Genomic DNA, 18348 nt, shown 5'->3' with positions numbered 1-18348 from the left:
GGCACCCATAGCCTCTGCCACCTGTGCCCAGGCCCGGTTAACACCGGGAGTGGCAGCCTCCATCCCACCCTGGGGAACAGGATGTCCTGTCTCTCCTCCACGACATCCAGCAATACCACCATCTCTGCATCTGTGAATCTCGGGGCCTCTCTCCGGGGTGGCATCTTCTTGGCTGGAATGTGAGTGTGTGGGGAGCGGAGTGTTTACCCGCAGCTTGGCCGGCCCCCTAGTGCCAATCCCGACTCCAGCGAATCCAATGCCGGCTCTGTTGAATTCCACTAGCTCCACGTGGCACGAGTGTGGGCCCATTAGAGGGCGGCACGGTAGCACAGTTGCTTCACAGCGTCAGGGTCCCAGGTTTGGGTCACTGTCTGTGCCGAGTCTGCACCTTCTCCCCGTGTCTGCGTGAGTTTCCTCCGGACGCATCGGTTTCCTCCCACAGTCCAAAGATGTGTAGGTTAGGTGGATTGGCCAGGCTAAATTGCCCTTAGTGTTGGGTGAGATTACTGGGTTACGGGGATAGGGTGGAGGTGTAGGCTCAGGTAGGGTGCTCTTTCTAAGGGCCGGTGCAGACTTGATGGGCCAAATGGCCTCCTTCTGCACTGTAAATTCTATGAATCTATGATAGGATAAAGCAGGGGGAAAAGGTAAAAAGGCAAAATTAATGGTTCCTTATTTAAATGCACATTGTCGTGTTAAGCACAGTAAGATAACACGGGCTGCAACTGGATGCAGCTTTACCTGAGAGATACTCCACACCTTAAAGTTTGTTCAATATGATTTATTGAACCTGTCACACAGTTAGCTCAATCCTCTGTGAGTTCGACTCTCTGCTAACCTAGTGTGATTAATCTGTTTGACTGAACCAGTCTAGCTCTTAGCCACGTGCTGTAGGAGTTATATGATATGTACACCCTGACTCACACTCTAGATGTCACCAGTAGAAAGAGGCAGAGTGTGACTGCCTCGTGCCTTTTATAGCGGGAAACCACCCCCAAGTATTCTGCCTGCTGATTGGTTATGTCCTGTTCTCTGTATTCATTAGCTGCCTGTTTGTATCTCATTATGTGCATGTCTGCATATCATGACACACATAACATTTAACATTTAACAAACCATGATTAACCAAGGAAGTGAAGGACAGTATTAAACTGAAATAAAAAGATATACAATGCGGCAAAGATTAATGGTAAGCAAAGGACTGGGAAAGTTTTTTAAACCAACAAAACATTGTCAAAAAAAATTAAAGAGGGAGAAGGTAAATTATGAGGTTAAACTAGTAAGTAATATACATGGCCAGTAAGATTTTATTTAAATATATAGAAATGAAGAGAGGGGCCAAAGCAGTTAGAGAATGAGGCTGGGGGGGGGGAAATAATAATGGGGGACCAGGAAATGGCAGAGGAGGTAAGCAAAAACCTTTGGGCGGGATTCTCCTTACCCAACGCTGAAATGGTAATCGCCGATCGGGCGGAGAATCCCCGTTTGCGGCCGAATCGGCATCATCGAGGCGCGCAGCGTTGCGACGGTGTCAATGCGTCGCTTTGAGGCCCTCCCCCGATGCTCCACCCCCGATTGGCCGAGTTCCCGACTGCACGGGTCACGTGTGGTCTGAATTTTCATAAACCCGGCGCGGCAGCTGCGGACTGTGTCCAGCAGCGCTACAGTCGGAGGGGGTGGGGGCCCTGCTGCTGGCAGCGGGGGCTTCGGAGAGGGCTGGGGGGGGGGGGGGGGGACTGGTGGGAGGTGGTCCAGGGGTAGCGAGGGGGGGGGTTCAGGGGGACACTACATAGCCGTCCAGGTCCGTGCGTGGCAGGCGCCATTCTGTACGGCCCAACCGTTGCAGGTTGTCGGCGTGCGCATGCGCGGCCAGGGATCCTGCAATTCTCCGGCCGTTGATGCCGGGAGTTTGACACGGCGCCGATGCTAGGCTCCCCCCCCCCCCCCCCGGGCAGAGCATCACTGGGGGGGGGGGGGGGGGGGGGGGGGAGGCGGCACGGACTTTCTCATTGTAAAACTAGATACTTCCTCCAGACAGAGCCTGAAAATCAGAGAATCCCACCCTTTGCATCAGTCTTCATGGTGGAAGACACGAATAACATTCCAAAAATACAGAATAATCAAGGGGCAAAAGGGGAGGGGAAATAAAATACAATAAAAATCACTAGAGAAAATGTATTAGGGAAACTAATGGTGCTAAAGGTTGATAAATTCCTTGGACCTGATGGGTTGCATCCCAGGATATTGAAGGAAGTAGCTACAGAGATAGTGTTTGCACTGATAGTAATCTTCCAAGAATCCTTAAACTGTGGGGAAAGTCCCAGAGGACTAGAAAACTGCAAATGTAACACTCTTTTTTTAATCGGAATGGAGGCAAAAAACAGGTAGCTATAGGCCAGTTAGTTTAACATCCGTCATTGCAAAAATGTTAGAGTCCATTATAAAAAAACCTAATAGCAGCGCATTTAGAAATGCGTGATATTATCAAGCGGAGTCAGCATAGCTTTCTGGGGCAGCACGGTGGCCTAGTGGTTAGCACAGCTGCCTCACGGCGCTGAGGTCCCAGGTTCGATCCCGGCTCTGGGTCACTGTCCGTGTGGAGTTTGCACATTCTCCCCGTGTTTGCATGGGTTTCGCCCCCACAACCCAAAAATATGCAGAGTAGGTGGATTGGACACACTAAATTGCCCCTTAATTGGAAAAAATAATTGGGTACTCTTAAAAAAAAATTTTTAAGCATAGCTTTCTGAAGGGGAAATCATGCCTGACATCTTTATTAGAATTCTTTGAGGTGATAATGAGCCGTAGAGATAAAGGGAAACCATTAGATGTAGTATACTTGGATTTCCAGAAAGCATTCAAAAAGGTACCGCAAGAAAGTCTACTTAATAAGATAAGAGCCCATGCTGTTGGGGGAAGTATATTAGCATTGATAGAAGATTGGCTAAACTGAGAGTAGACAGAGAGTTGGGGTAAGAGGATCATTTTCAGGGTGGCAACCTGTAACTAGTGGAGTGCCACAGAGATCAGTGCTGGGGCCATAATTATTCACAATATATATTAATGACTTGGACAAGGAAAGTGAATGTACTATTGACAAGTTTGCGGATGACACAAAAATAGGTGGGAAGGTAAGTGGTGAGGATGACGCAGAGTCTACAGAGGGATGGACAGGTTAGGTGAGTAGGAAAAAACTTGGCAGATGGAATATAATGCAGGAAAATGTGAAGTTCTGCACTTTGATGGAAGAATAAAGGAGCTGAATATTATTTCAATGGAGAAAGACTGCAGAAAGCTTGTGCATAAATCACAAATATCTAGCATGCAAGTTCAGCAGAGAATTGGGAAGGCAAATGGAATATTGGCCTTTATTTCAAAGGGAATAGGGAAGTCCTGCTAAAACTAGACAAGGCGCGAGTTAGATCATACCTGGAACACTGTGAACAGTTTTGGTCCCCTTATCTAAGGAAAGATATTCTGGTATTGGATGCCGTCCAGAGAAGGTTCACTCGGTTGATCCTGGGTGTGGAGGGATTTTGCTTATGAGGAGAGGTTGAGTAGGTTGGGCCTGTGCTTATTGCAGTTTAGAAGAATGAGTGGTGACCTTATTGAGACATGTGGATTCTCAGGGGGTTTGACAGGGTCGATGCTGAGAGGATGTTTCCCCTTGTCTAGGACAGGGGTCAACCATTTAAGACAGAGATGAGGAGGAATTTCTTCTCCAAGGGGAGTGAACCTGTGGAATTCTTGACCGCAGAGAGTTGTCGAGGCTGGCTTGTTATGTATGTTCAAGGCTGAGAGAGACAGATTTTCAATCAGTAAGGGAATCGAGGGTTATGGGGACAAAGGCGGGAAAGTGGAGTTGAGGATTCTATCAGATCAGTCATGGTCTCATTGAATGGTGGAGCAGACTCGAAGGGCTGAATGGCCTACTTCTGCTCCTACATCCTCTGGTCTTTATGGTCTGAGCAAGGTGGAGAGTGAGTAGCTATAATTCAGTATTTAAGGTCTGCAGGCGCATACAAATGTGCTATCAACAGCCTGTGAATGAACTTCTGAAACTTCACCTTGCGGGTTTTTGGATGTTTTAGATTTCTCAGTGCAGCTGTACCTAGTTTCCTGTCGAGCGGCTACAGAGCTCCACAAATAGGCAGCTCGGATGTGGTCACAGAAGCACGGCATCGAGCTGATTGCCTCACGCTCGCTGCTGCTGTGTGCTCGGCGCAAAATCAGAGACAGAAAACTATATCAACCTGTGAGGAAGGCTCGCGTTTCTGGGAATCACCAAAGCAGCTGCTCAGAACGTCTAAAGTCAACAGCAGCATTTTCAGTGACTCTAACTCGGGCACAGTGAGTGGAAACATGAAGGTGGAAAACTGAAGAGGTAATGTTAATGCGTGTACACCATGGACTCACTCTGCAGGCTGCTTCCAGTGACGGGGGATGGGGGGGGGGGGGGGGGGGGGAGAGAGAGAGAGAGGTGCTGGGGGGGGAGGGGGGCGATCGCTCGAGGATACAGATTTAAAACATTTGGCAAAAGAGTTAAATGGGAAATGAGGAGTTTTATTTGTTTTGCGCAGGGAGATGGTGTGATCTATAAGGGCAGTGGATGCAGATTCAAGAGGAACTTTCAAAATAGTTGAAGGGTAAATATTTTCAGGCCTCCGGGGAAAGAGCTGGGAGAGTGAGACCGATCAGTTTGCTTTTTCAAAGAGAGGGTCCAATCGTGTTTCAATCGATGCCGAACCCATGCCTGAACTCGCACTTTCCGATCCCATAATTTATTGAGTTGCGTGTTGTTAATTCAACAGTTCTGACTACTGGTAAACATATGGCCTGCTAAGGATCCCAGGTTCTGTTCTCTGCACTGCGTTGCTAGAAGGGTGATGCGGACACGGAGTAACTGGGATAGGAAGCAGGTGACATTGATGGTCACCATCCATTGCAGCTTGAATCTCTGGTGGTGTTAGAATCATTTCTTCTGTGTGAATCTCTCGAATCCAGACTGACACTCCCCAATTCAATTGTAGGCAGGGAGAGGCGGCAGGACCGTGGTATTGTCAGTGGACTAGTAATCCAGACACCCTCTGGACACTGGAGTTCAAATCCCCCCAGGGCAGGTAATGAAGTTTGAATTCAATGAAAAAAAAATCTGCAATTAGAAGTCTTAACGAGGACCATGAAATCATTGTTGATTGTTGTAAAAACCCATCTGGTTCACTAACGTCTTTAGGGAAGGAAATAGATAAATAGATAGATAGAGAAATACAGCACAGAACAGGCCCTTCGGCCCACAATGTTGCACCGAACTTTTGTCCTAGGTTAATCATAGAATTTTGGACAATTTTTCATGGCCAATCCACCCAACCTGCACATCTTTGGACTGTGGGAGGAAACCGGAGCACCCGGAGGAAACCCACACTGACACGGGGAGGATGTGCAGACTCCACACAGACAGCGACCCAAGTCGAAATCGAACTTGGGACCCTGGAGCTGTGAAGCAATTGTGCTATCCACAATGCTACCGTGCTGCCCTTAAGAAGTTAACCTACACTCCATTATTCTACCCTAATCCATGTACCTATCCAATAGCCGCTTGAAGGTCCCTAACTTTTCCGACTCAACTACTTCCACAGGCAGTGCATTCCATGCCCCCACTACTCTCTGGGTAAAGAACCTACCTCTGACATCCCCTCTATATCTTCCACCATTTATCTTAAATTTATGTCCCCTTGTAATGGTGTGTTCCACCCGGGGGAAAAGTCTCTGACTGTCTACTCTATCTATTCCCCTAATCATCTTATAAACCTCTATCAAGTCGCCCCTCATCCTTCTCCGTTCTAATGAGAAAAGGCCTAGCACCCTCAACCTTTCCTCGTATGACCTACTCTCCATTCCAGGCAACATCCTGGTAAATCTCCTTTGCACCTTTTCCAAAGCTTCCACGTCCTTCCTAAAATGAGGTGACCAGAACTGCACACAGTACTCCAAATGTGGCCTGACCAAGGTTTTGTACAGCTGCATCATCACCTCACGGCTCTTAAATTCAATCCCTCTGCTAATGAACGCTAGCACACTATAGGCCTTCTTCACAGCTCTATCCACTATCTGCTGTCTTTACCCGGTCTGGCCTACATGTGACTCCAGACCCACAGCAATGTAGATGACTCTTAAATGTGCCTTGTGAAATGGCTGAGGAAATCGCTAACCTCAAGGGCAATTAGGGATAAATGCTGGCTCAGTCGGCAACACCCAAATCCCATGAATTAATTTGTTTAAAGTGTGTATTTTTTCTCTATTTGTCCTCATTCCTCTTAATGTCCCTGATTCCCTTACTGGACCAACCCAGGTGTCAGTTGAAACCCAACCACCTTGAAGTCACATGTAAGGCCCGACTTGGTAAAGGTTTCCTTTCCCTAGGAGGTGTTACCAGTCGGCTGGTATTTTATTGAAACACTCTGCAAGTTTCACCTCACCTTAATTACAATCAGATTTTCATTTTTAAAAATGCACAAACTGAATTCAAAGTCTCAACCTGCCACTGTGGAGTTTGAAATTATAATGTTGTGGATTACACGCCACACAACATAACCACTATTCTGTTGTACCTGATCGAATGATTTTACAGCTCTCAGTTTCACAATTTGACATGATACGATTTGTAATTGTGAGGCAAAGATGTATACGGTGGGGAGAGGTGCAGTATCATCAGAATTGTCCCAGGAATTAGAGGGTGAGATTAGAAGCTTTCTTTGCAAACTTGGCTTTTATTTCCCAGTGTTTAAAGGTTATGCGGTGATCTGATCAAGGTGTTTACAATGGATTTGATAGGGTAGAGAGAGAATCGATTTTGTCTGGGCAGGTGCAGAACTCCAGTCCAGTAGTACAGTATTCTTCAAACTTTTTTTCCGGGGACCCATTTTTACCAACCGGCCGACCTTCGGGCCCCAACCCGGCCGACCTTCGCGACCCAACCCGGCCGACCTTCGCGACCCAACCCGGCCGACCTTCGGGACCCAACCCGGCCGACCTTCGGGCCCCAACCCGGCCGACCTTCGGGACCCAACCCGGCCGACCTTCGGGCCCCAACCCGGCCGACCTTCGTGACCCATGCCGGCCGACCTTCGGGACCCACGCCGGCCGACCTTCGCGACCCAACCCGGCCGACCTTCGTGACCCATGCCGGCCGACCTTCGTGACCCAACCCGGCCGACCTTCGTGACCCACGCCGGCCGACCTTCGGGACCCAACCCGGCCGACCTTCGGGACCCAACCCGGCCGACCTTCGCGACCCACGCCGGCCGACCTTCGCGACCCAACCCGGCCGACCTTCGTGACCCACGCTGACCGACCTTCAGGACCCAACCCGGCCACCCTTCGTGACCCACGCCGGCCGACCTTCGTGACCCAACCCGGCCGACCTTCGTGACCCACGCCGGCCGACCTTCGCGACCCAACCCGGCCGACCTTCGCGACCCAACCCGGCCGACCTTCAGGACCCAACCCGGCCGACCTTCGCGACCCAACCCGGCCGACCTTCGTGACCCAACCCGGCCGACCTTCGTGACCCACGCCGGCCGACCTTCGCGACCCAACCCGGCCGACCTTCGCGACCCAACCCGGCCGACCTTCGCGACCCACGCCGGCCGACCTTCGCGACCCAACCCGGCCGACCTTCAGGACCCAACCCGGCCACCCTTCGTGACCCACGCCGGCCGACCTTCGTGACCCAACCCGGCCGACCTTCGTGACCCAACCTGGCCGACCTTCGGGACCCAACCCGGCCGACCTTCGTGACCCAACCCGGCCGACTTTCGGGATCCACGCCGGCCGACCTTCGCGACCCAACCCGGCCGACCTTCGCGACCCAACCCGGCCGACCTTCGGGACCCACGCCGGCCGACCTTCGCGACCCAACCCAGCCGACCTTCGCGACCCAACCCGGCCGACCTTCGGGACCCAACCCGGCCGACCTTCGGGACCCAGCCCGGCCGACCTTCGGGACCCAACCCAGCCGACCTTCGCGACCCAACCCGGCCGACCTTCGGGACCCAACCCGGCCGACCTTCGGGACCCAACCCGGCCGACCTTCGGGACCCAACCCGGCCGACCTTCCCGACCCAACCCGGCCGACCTTCGGGACCCAACCCGGCCGACCTTCGTGACCCACGCTGACCGACCTTCGGGACCCAACCCGGCCGACCTTCGTGACCCACGCTGACCGACCTTCGGGACCCAACCCGGCCGACCTTCGGGACCCAACCCGGCCGACCTTCGGGACCCAACCCGGCCGACCTTCGCGACCCACGCCGGCCGACCTTCGCGACCCAACCCGGCCGACCTTCGCGACCCACGCCGGCCGACCTTCGCGACCCACGCCGGCCGACCGTCGCGACCCACGCCGGCCGACCTTCGGGACCCAACCCGGCCGACCTTCCCGACCCAACCCGGCCGACCTTCGCGACCCACCATTTTCTCTCAGCTTGTTTGCTGCTGACAAAATTGGAGGAAATGGCTTTGGGTCCCTTTGGCCCTGGTACAGGCCCCTCCAATGGAACCTGTTGGATGAAGGTGAAGCCTTCCTGTGTCGGAAAGTATGGAGTCTCCATCTGTCCAAATAAATGAATAAAACTCCCCCCCCCCCCCCCGCCCCGAACTTGTAAAACAAAAAGCTGCGACCGCTTTTTTAAAAAGTGGCCGCACTGCGCATAGTTTTGCCCATGCGCGCCGATGATCTGGCACGCGCCGATGATCTGGCACGCGCCGATGATCTGGCACGCGCCGATGATCTGGCACGCGCCGATGATCTGGCACGCGCCGATGATCTGGCACGCGCCGATGATCTGGCACGCGCCGATGATCTGGCACGCATGTGCAGTGCGGCCCCCTTTTGTTTACATGTTCGCGGCCATTTTGAAGGCCGCTTGCGGCCGGCGTTATTAACAGCCGGCTGTTGCGCGCAGATTTGCGCGATCGGGAGCGCGGCGACGGAAGGCTCCGTGACCCTCCCGACACCCACCCGCGACCCACCCACACATCGCGCTCCCACGTTTGACAATGTCTGCAGTAGGACACACTCTTAAAATTGGGGGAGGTTCGTTCAGGATAGTGAGACATTCACCACCTCCAAAGATTCTGATAACTTGTTAACTTTGTTTCTGGAGGGTTTGAAGGGATTTGGAATTAATGGAGCGCAGATCAGAGAGAATCTAAAGCAATGGCAGGGCAGTATCGATGGGCACATTGGCCTGTTTCTCATTAGTCTTTCCATAACTCTGAGCTGTGAGTGATTTGGAAACATCCCCAGAGCGGGAGTGATTGTGGAGCAGATCCAGAGTGGGAGTGATTGTGGAGCAGATCCAGAGCAGGAGTAATTGTGGAACACTCCCAGAGTCTGAGTAATTTTGGAGCACTCCCAGAGTCGGAGTGATTGTGGAGCACATCCAGAGCGGGAGTGATTGTGGAGCAGTCCCAGAGCGGGAGTGATTGTGGAGCAGATCCAGAGCGGGAGTGACTGTGGAGCTGTCCCAGAGTAGAAGTGATTGTGGAGCACTCCCAGAGTCGGAGTGATTGTGGAGCACATCCAGAGCGGGAGTGATTGTGGAGCAGTCCCAGAGCGGGAGTGATTGTGGAGCAGTCCCAGAGTGGGAGTGATTGTGGAGCAGTCCCAGAGCGGGAGTGATTGTGGAGCAGATCCAGAGCGGGAGTGACTGTGGAGCTGTCCCAGAGTAGGAGTGATTGTGGAGCAGATCCAGAGCGGGAGTGATTGTGGAGCAGTCCCAGAGCGGGAGTGATTGTGGAGCTGTCCCAGAGTAGGAGTGACTGTGGAGCAGTCCCAGAGCGGGAGTGATTGTGGAGCAGATCCAGAGCGGGAGTGACTGTGGAGCTGTCCCAGAGTAGGAGTGATTGTGGAGCAGTCCCAGAGCGGGTGATTGTGGAGCACTCCCAGAGCGGGAGGAATTGTGGAGCGGATCCAGAGCGGCAGTGATTGTGGAGCAGTCCGAGAGCGGGAGTGATTGTTGAGCAGATCCAGAGCAGGAGTGATTGTGTAGCAGATCCAGAGCGGGAGTGATTGTGAAGCAGTCCCAGAGCGGGAGTGATTGTGGAGCAGTCCGAGAGCAGGAGTGATTGTTGAGCAGATCCAGAGCAGGAGTGATTGTGTAGCAGATCCAGAGCGGGAGTGATTGTGAAGCAGTCCCAGAGCGGGAGTGATTGTGGAGCAGTCCCAGAGCGGGAGTGATTGTGGAGCAGTCCCAGAGTGGGAGTGATTGTGGAGCAGATCCAGAGCGGGAGTGATTGTGGAGCAGTCCCAGAGCGGGAGTGATTGTGGAGCAGTCCCAGAGCGGGAGTGATTGTGGAGCAGTCCCAGAGCGGGAGTGATTGTGGAGCAGCCCCAGAGCGGGAGTGATTGTGGAGCAGTCCCAGGGTGGGAGTGATTGTGGAGTTGTCCCAGAGCGGGAGTGATTGTGGAGCAGTCCCAGAGTGGGAGTGATTGTGGAGCAGTCCCAGAGCGGGAGTGATTGTGGAGCAGTCCCAGAGCGGGAGTGATTGTGGAGCTGTCCCAGAGCGGGAGTGATTGTGGAGTTGTCCCAGAGCAGGAGTGATTGTGGAGCAGTCCCAGAGGGGGAGTGATTGTGGAGTTGTCCCAGAGCGGGAGTGATTGTGGAGCAGTCCCAGAGTGGGAGTGATTGTGGAGTTGTCCCAGAGCGGGAGTGATTGTGGAGCAGCCCCAGAGCGGGAGTGATTGTGGAGCAGTCCCAGAGCGGGAGTGATTGTGGAGCAGTCCCAGAGCGGGAGTGATTGTGGAGCAGTCCCAGAGCGGGAGTGATTGGGGATCAAGTCCAGCTCATCAAACATTTTGAGATACACTTGGTGTTTGGCCCTGAAATGGATCGCAGATTGAGCGTTTTTCTTGTGATAGGCCACTCCGCATCAAGCCTGTCTGACCTGGAGTCTCTCCCTCTCTTATCGCCAGCCACTTTTTTGTTCGGAACGATTTGCAGGTTGACACTCAACCTGTTTGACTGCGTTACCATAAGGCCATAAAGCTATAAGACATAGGAGCAGAATTAGGCCATTCAGCCCTTCGGGTCTGCTCCGTCATTCAATCATGGCTGATATGTTTCTCATCCCCTCTCTTGCTTTCTCCCAATAACCGCTGATTCCCTTACAAACGCACCTTCCTTGGCCACCAAGTCCTGGGGTGGGACTTGAACCCCGAGCTTCCGTTTCAGAGTCAGGGACACTACCCACCACACCACAAGAACTCCTCAGGTAGCAGATTGATCCGAGTAGCACAGATATTTTCACCCTGGGCATTAATCTGGCGATGACCATCGCACTCCCACTTATAACTGATTTGATTTGTATTGCATTAATCTCTTTCCCCACCTCTCCCACCCCATCTCACTCACTTGTTCATTGTTTACTTTTAAATAGTTATACAAAGTGTGACGGTGAGTGGAGCCACGGAATCCGTTCTGTTCTTGGTGCCTCTTCCTAACAATCGCGTCGCTGGAAGAGAGGAATTGTAGAGTTACTGAACTCTTCCATTTTCTTCATCAGTTTTGTCTTCTCCTCGAGGCAGGAACTTCATCAATACACTAATCTACTTGGGGAAAACAGGGTATCAGAAAGAGGGTGGGGAATAAGAGTTTTTTTGTTACTAATTAATACTTTCTGGTTTAAAGTAGCATGCAAGAATCCCCATGGGCATTTTCTTGTGCATGATCTTTGACCTCCAATCTAAAACCTACTGTCTGGCCTTTGCAGTCTGTGGGATCTTTCTGTGCGCACGCTGGTTTCCTCCAATCACAGCAGCTCCTACGCTTCACTGGGCTAGCCTGAGGTCACAAAAGGAGCAAGTTCTTTCTTTTATCGAATACCAGTAAGGCCAACCCAGCCGTTCCTGATTCAGTGCAGCAGCATTAACAAGACAATATTGCTACTCTCTCCCCTCTCCACTGCAGCTACTCCAAGGGATAGCGAGGATGGGGAAGCAGAGCAGCAAGATGCGTCCCGAGATGCTGCAGGACCTGCGGGAAAACACAGAGTTCACTGAGACCGAGATTCAGGAATGGTACAAGGGGTTTGTGAAGGAATGCCCCAGTGGGTACCTGACTATGGAACAGTTCAAAAAACTTTACGGTGACTTTTTTCCCTACGGGGATGCCTCCAAGTTTGCGGAGCACGTTTTCCGTACCTTCGACACCAACGGAGACGGCACGATAGACTTCCGCGAGTTCATCATCGCACTGAGTGTGAGCTCCAGAGGGGACCTGGAGCAGAAGTTGAAGTGGGCGTTTAATATGTACGATGTTGACGGGAATGGCTATATCAGCAAGTCTGAGATGCTGGAGATTGTCCAGGTATGAGATTCCCCGGTAAAAGGGAGGGAAATTTCACTCTCTGGATCTTCTCCTCCCTTTGCCGGTTCCTTGTTTATTTTTCAATCCTGCCTCCCATTTGAAATTGCTCGGACTAAAGTTCCTCCCTTTTTCCTAAAACATTACCGAGCAGGAATATTGCAGGGGGCGGGATCACTGCTTGGATTCGTGATATTGATGTCAAACCTTTACCCAGGGGACATCTTAGCAAACAGAGGACAAAGATTTTATATAATTGGCAAAAAAACAAATGCCAGAGGGGAGATTTTTACAGTGAGTTGAGGCACAGTGGTTAGCACTGCTGCCTCATAGCGCCAGGGACCCGGTTCGATTCCGACCCCGGGTGACTGTGTGGAGTTTGCACGTTCTCCCCCGTGTCTGCGTGGGTTTCTTCCGGGTGCTCCGGTTTCCTCCCACAGTCCAAAGATGTGCGGGTTAGGTGGATTGGCCATGATAAATTGCCCCTTGGTGTCCCAAGGGTGGGTGGGGTTATGTGAATAGGGCAGGGGATTGGGCCTAGGTAGGGTGGTCTTTCGAAGGGTTGGTGCAGACTCGATGGGCTGAATGGCCTCCTTCTGCACTGTAGGGGTTCTGTATTTCTATCTGGAACTCACTGCCTGAAAGGATGATGGAAGAAAATCCAATAATAACTTTTAAAATGGAATTGGAGAAATATTTAAAGTGTAAAGATTTGTAGGGTTGTGCAGGGAGGGATGTTTGTCTATCTGTCAGAGAGCCAGCACAAGCTCATGGGCCAAATGGCCTTTCTGTGCTGTATTGTTCTCTAATGATTTTAACAAAAATCAATAACTCCAATCACTAATTGTTGGACAGCATGAGAGTCAGAAGTAAGTGGACTTTCCTTTACTCAACATCCCGCTATCTGATGTGTCTTTACAGGGTCTCACTAAATAGCACAGTTCTACCCGGTGTAGGATGAACTTAGCTTGAGAACAGACACGGTATTTGAAAAGTGACGTTTATTCCGATGGTTTACTCTTGCTGCGACCTGGCAGGTGTCAGCTAACCGGGGAATGCACCTCTCCAAACCCTGTCTTGTCTTCTGTTGACAAGGCATCTCTTCCCCCAGAGTTGGATTAAGAATTTGTGGGTCACTGGGTTGGGTCTACCATCGGTCGTGGGCACCAAACTACTTTGGGTGCCTCAACCAATTGGGCAGCAACCTCTCACCAGAACAAGAGAGACACGGAGCTTGTTGGGCCCTGCGACACCTAAAGATTCTGCGTCGTTTGGTCCGATTTTTGGACCACCTTTATGGAGTCATTGTGCCACAGAAGGCTGCCATTTGGCTCATTCTCACTCTCTGTAGCCACAAACAATTCAATCAGTCCCATTCCCCCACTCCATTCCCTGCGTGCCTATTTTGCTCAAGTGCACATCCAATTCCCTTCTGAAATCTTTCATTAACTCTCCTTCCACCACCCTCGCAGGCAGCGAGTTCCAGGGTTTAAAATAATGAAGCTATCAACCCTTTCCGCGGTTGTCCCTCCCCCAGCCTGACGAGAGCCTTCAAACCCAGGGGCTCCCCGAAACTGACAGTCTTGGTTTTATTCTTCCCGGGCAGGCTATCTACAAGATGGTCTCGTCGGTGATGAGGTTGTCGGACGATGAAGCAACCCCGGAGAAAAGAACAGAAAAGATCTTCCGTCAGATGGACACCAACGCGGACGGTAAGTGGAGACTCAGTCGACCAACGGTTCGTTACGCTTGTGAGGCGAGGTGCAGAAGAAGACCTTTGAAAGAGCAGGGCAGCACGGTAGCACTGTGGTTAACACAATTGCTTCACAGCTCCAGGGTCCCAGGTTCGATTCCGGCTTGGGTCACTGTCTGCGCGGAGTCTGCACGTTCTCCCTGTGTCTGCGTGGGTTTCCTCCGGGTGCTCCGGTTTCCTCCCACAGTCCAAAGATGTGCAGGTTAGGTGGATTGGCCGTGATAAATTGCCCTTAGTGTCCAAAATTGCCCTTAGTGTTGGGTGGGGTTACTGGGTTATGGGGATAGGGTGGAGGTGTTGACCTTGGGTAGGGTGCTCTTTCCAAGAGCGGTGCAGACTCGACGGGCCGAATGGCCTCCTTCTGCACTGTAAATTCTATGATCATTAATGCCACTCCTCTCCTCTCTCCCCATAGCCCTGTTAGTGTCTCCCTTTCTAACAGATGGACAATAAGTTCTCCTTTGAAAGTTGCTCTTTAATCTGCTTCCTCCTCCTTTTCACACAGCAACATCTGCATCACATTGCACTGGGTAATAAAACAGAGTCATATCCCCAAATTAGCAGATGGCACAAAGCTGGGTGGGAGGATGAGCTGTGGTGAGGATACAGAGATGATTCAGCGTGAGTTAAACAAGTTGTGTGTGTGGGAAAGGATATGGCAGACCTGGTATAATTTGGATGGGATGTTATCCACTTTGGCAGCAAAAACAGGAAGGCAGATCATTATCTGAATGGCTATAGATTGAGAGAGGGGGGATGTGCAACGTTATTTCATTTATTCTGGGATGTGGGCGTCGTTGGTTGGACCAGCATTTACTGCCCATCCCTGAGAGCATTTAAGAGTCACCCACATTGCTGCGGGTCTGGCGTCACATGAAGGCCAGACCGGGTAAGGACGGCAGATTTCCTTCCCTGAAGGACATTACTGAACCAGATGGGTTTTTATGACAATCGACAATGGTTTCATGGTCACTTCGTTTAGACTTTTAATTCCAGATTTTTACTGAATTCAAATTTCACCATCTGCACTGGCAGGATTTGAACCCCAGATCATGACTCTGAGTCTCTGGATTACTAGCCCAGTGACAATACCACAATGCCACCTCCTCCCCTTACAGACCTGGGGCTGGATTCGCTGATTTTGGGGCTATGTCCGGAGGATCCGTGGCGTTTTACGTGGAAAAAAAATCGTCCGGACAGGGGCTAGCAGCTGTGCCGGGTAAAACGCACGGCCTTCTCGAATGGACAGCGCAGTAACACAGTGGTTAGCACGGTTGCTTCACATAGCCAGGGTCCCAGGTTGGGTTCTCGGCTCTAGCCGCACTCTGTCGCATTTCCTACACCGAGGAGCTCGGGCGAGCCGAGCTCCTCAGTGCCGGAAATGGCGCCCATCTCCCGACCCCTGACACAACCCCCTGACCCCACCCCCCAACCGACCTATAAGAGATTACCCCTGGGCCCGATCCCCGGCGTGGAAAAAATGCCGCCTTGGCACCACCAGCCTGGCACCTTGGCAATGCCCCCGCCAGCATGGCAGTGCCACCTGGGCACCCAGGCAGTGCCAGGGTGGCACCTGGTTGACACTGTCAGAGTGCCCATTGTGGTACAGCCAGGGTGCCGAGCTGGCAGTGCCAAAGGGCCCAGGTGGCAACAGCAATGCCAAGGTGTCAGCCTGGCCAGAGACCAACCACTCAGGGGCCTCCAATCGCCTTGGAGATCCCCCAAGAGCCATTCCGCTCGGTCCCCGTTAGTCTGGCTGGGGTCTCCTGGGCGAGGCCGCGATTGGTGCTGGGCGGCCTGGCGACCCAGCGTCAGCTTGGTTAAATTACTTTTTTTTTAAACTCACTCAACTGTGCGAAGCTGGCTGGCTAGCGTGGTGGTACAGTGGGTTAGCACTGCTGCCTCACAGTGCTGAGGTCCCAGGTTCGATCCCGGCTCTGTGTGGAGTTTGCACATTCTCCCCGTGTCTGCGTGGGTTTCACCCCCACAACCCAAAGATGTGCAGGGTAGGTGGACTGGTCACGCTAAATTGCCCCGTAATTGGAAAAAATGAATTGGGTACACTAAATTTATTTTTAAAAATTGTGCGAGACTGGGTCCCGCCCGTTGTGGATGGGATTTGGATTGTGATGTCTCGCGGGATTTTGTTCCATCTCGTGAGGCGTAATGACCGTCGGGGATCCTGGAACAGGCCTCATCAGGATCTACTGACGCAACCTGTCCAGATTCCGTTGGGACAGTAAATCGCACCCACTATTAATTTTATACTCTAACATACAAAATTAACAGGCAAACTGTGGTTCAACAGATCACAATTTGCACAATAAATGGCACAGACAATCGTGACAGATGCCATCAATTTTCTCAGCAACCCACCCAGACATCAGTGACCACTGTGAGTCACAAAATTCTTTTAAAATCTATCTCCTTCATGATCCTGTGGCCAGGTTTCCAAGCCTACTCAGAGTAGGCTGTCAAAAGGGAATCTGGCAACTGAGCATGCACGGACTCATCTGCCGGAACTCCCCTATATGCCAGGAATTGTCGACCTTGTACTCGGTTCCAAAAACTCTGAAAAAACCCCCACAAACATAGATGCCCTCGCACAAAGAGGTTATGCTAAACTGGTATGAAGTATTTCTTTAGCCTCCTCAACTGGAGTTACTGTGCCCAGCGTCACACTATGGGGAGGATGTGAAGGAATTAGAGAGAGTGCAAAACATATTCACAAGAATGAACCTGGGGACGAGGAACGTCAGTTCTGAAGATTGATTGGAGAAGTTGGGACTGTTTCCCTTGAAGAGAGGGTTGAGGGGTGATTTGATCAAGGTGTTCAAGATTACGAGGGGTCTTGGACAGGGTAGAGAGGGAGAAACTGTTTCCCATTGATGGAAGGATTGAGAATCAGAGGGCGCTGATTTAAGGTGTTTGACGATAAGAGCAATAGTGACACGAGGAAAAACATTTTTATGCGATTGGAATCCGGAATGCACAGCCTGAGAGTGTGGTGGAGGCAGTTTCAATCAAGGCATTCAGGAGGAAATTGGATTATTACTTGAGAAGGACAAACTTACACGGCTATGTGGAGGAGGCAGTGGGGTGGTCTTCAATGAACTGCTCCTTCAGAGGGCCAGCACACATCCAACAGGCTAAAAGGCCACATTCTGTGCTGCAACCATTCTATAATTCTATGATCTCAATGGGGCTCAAGATAAGGCTTTCCTGGAGCAGGCTGGGACATCATTTCAGCTTTATAATGCTTCGGCAAAGCACCCAGGGCATTTTGTTGCATTAACAAATACTACATAAATGTATGTTGTGTTAAGTTAGTTTCTGGAGAGGGTGGGTGGAGCTAATCTATCAGTAACGGTCAGCCTCATTGGAAGCCTCATGTTTCCCCCCTCCCAGTCCATTCAATTCTCATTCTTAACCATCTGCAATTGGTTTTTAGGCAAACTTTCTCTTGAGGAGTTCATCAACGGAGCAAAAAAGGACCAGTCCATCGTCCGCCTCTTGCAATGTGACCCCAGCACTGCGGGGCAGTTCTGAGACACGGGACACAGATATTCGGGTGACTCCATGCCATTCCCATCACTGGCAACCCAAGAGTAGACCGGCAACGGCACTAGCCGAAAATAAGCCTGCGCTCGGGCAACGGAACACTGGTGTCTGCCAAAACTGAGAATCCTTCCACGTGATGAAGTAACTGCATGAAGAAACTGATTCCTGACTTTCCGATTCCTGACTTATAGTCCAGTTCTAGATGTGTAAGTGTGCCAAAATAAGGGGAGCTGAACTGGTTCTCCAATGGTTAAAGCCATCTGATTTTTATTTGTGCTATGCACTCTTGAGTATATAGTATAACTAGACAACAGAGCAGAAGAGATTATGTTTTATTAGATTTGTCTCTTCTATCGTTTGCTTTTTTTCCAGGTGAAATGTGTCTTTATTTTAACCGTGCTAAGTTGCAGCTCATACTTAATGAAAACCATGCAGAGTTAGGATAAATGTGGATTAATGTTTACATTTATGCTTCAAGGAAATGAAGTGGCCATTAGATTCATAGATGCTTCTCCCAATCCTCGGCCCATTCCGTATCCATATGCAAACATTCCCTCATCTTCTCTCCTCACCCTCACCTCCAAGAATCACTCAATAAATCAAGATCGCTGGACACGTGGAGATTTGTGAAACATTTTGGCTCCCCCCTCCCCCTTGAATCACATAAAA

General features: G+C 51.2%; 1 protein-coding gene across 3 annotated transcripts in view; it reads left to right on the top strand.

Moving 5' to 3' along the window:
- Window positions 1–18348, top strand: part of LOC119969749 (neurocalcin-delta-like) — a 40094-nt gene extending 21746 nt beyond the window's left edge. Inside the window, exons 1-5 of one of the 3 annotated variants that reach the window (XM_038803792.1) lie at window positions 4225–4384; window positions 5031–5120; window positions 11970–12368; window positions 13972–14077; window positions 17570–18348. In XM_038803792.1, the coding sequence (XP_038659720.1) occupies window positions 11991–12368; window positions 13972–14077; window positions 17570–17667 (582 nt within the window). In that variant the 5' untranslated portion in view covers window positions 4225–4384; window positions 5031–5120; window positions 11970–11990 and the 3' untranslated portion in view covers window positions 17668–18348. Of the gene's footprint in view, window positions 1–4184; window positions 4385–5030; window positions 5121–11969; window positions 12369–13971; window positions 14078–17569 lie in introns of those variants that run through there. The other 2 variants (XM_038803791.1, XM_038803793.1) reach the window with 2 other exon arrangements.

Source organism: Scyliorhinus canicula, chromosome 7, assembly GCF_902713615.1.
Source record: "Scyliorhinus canicula chromosome 7, sScyCan1.1, whole genome shotgun sequence".
Classification (NCBI taxonomy): domain Eukaryota; kingdom Metazoa; phylum Chordata; class Chondrichthyes; order Carcharhiniformes; family Scyliorhinidae; genus Scyliorhinus; species Scyliorhinus canicula.
The sequence above is the reverse complement of the archived record's forward strand: the minus strand, read 5'-3'. Positions and strand labels throughout refer to the sequence as shown.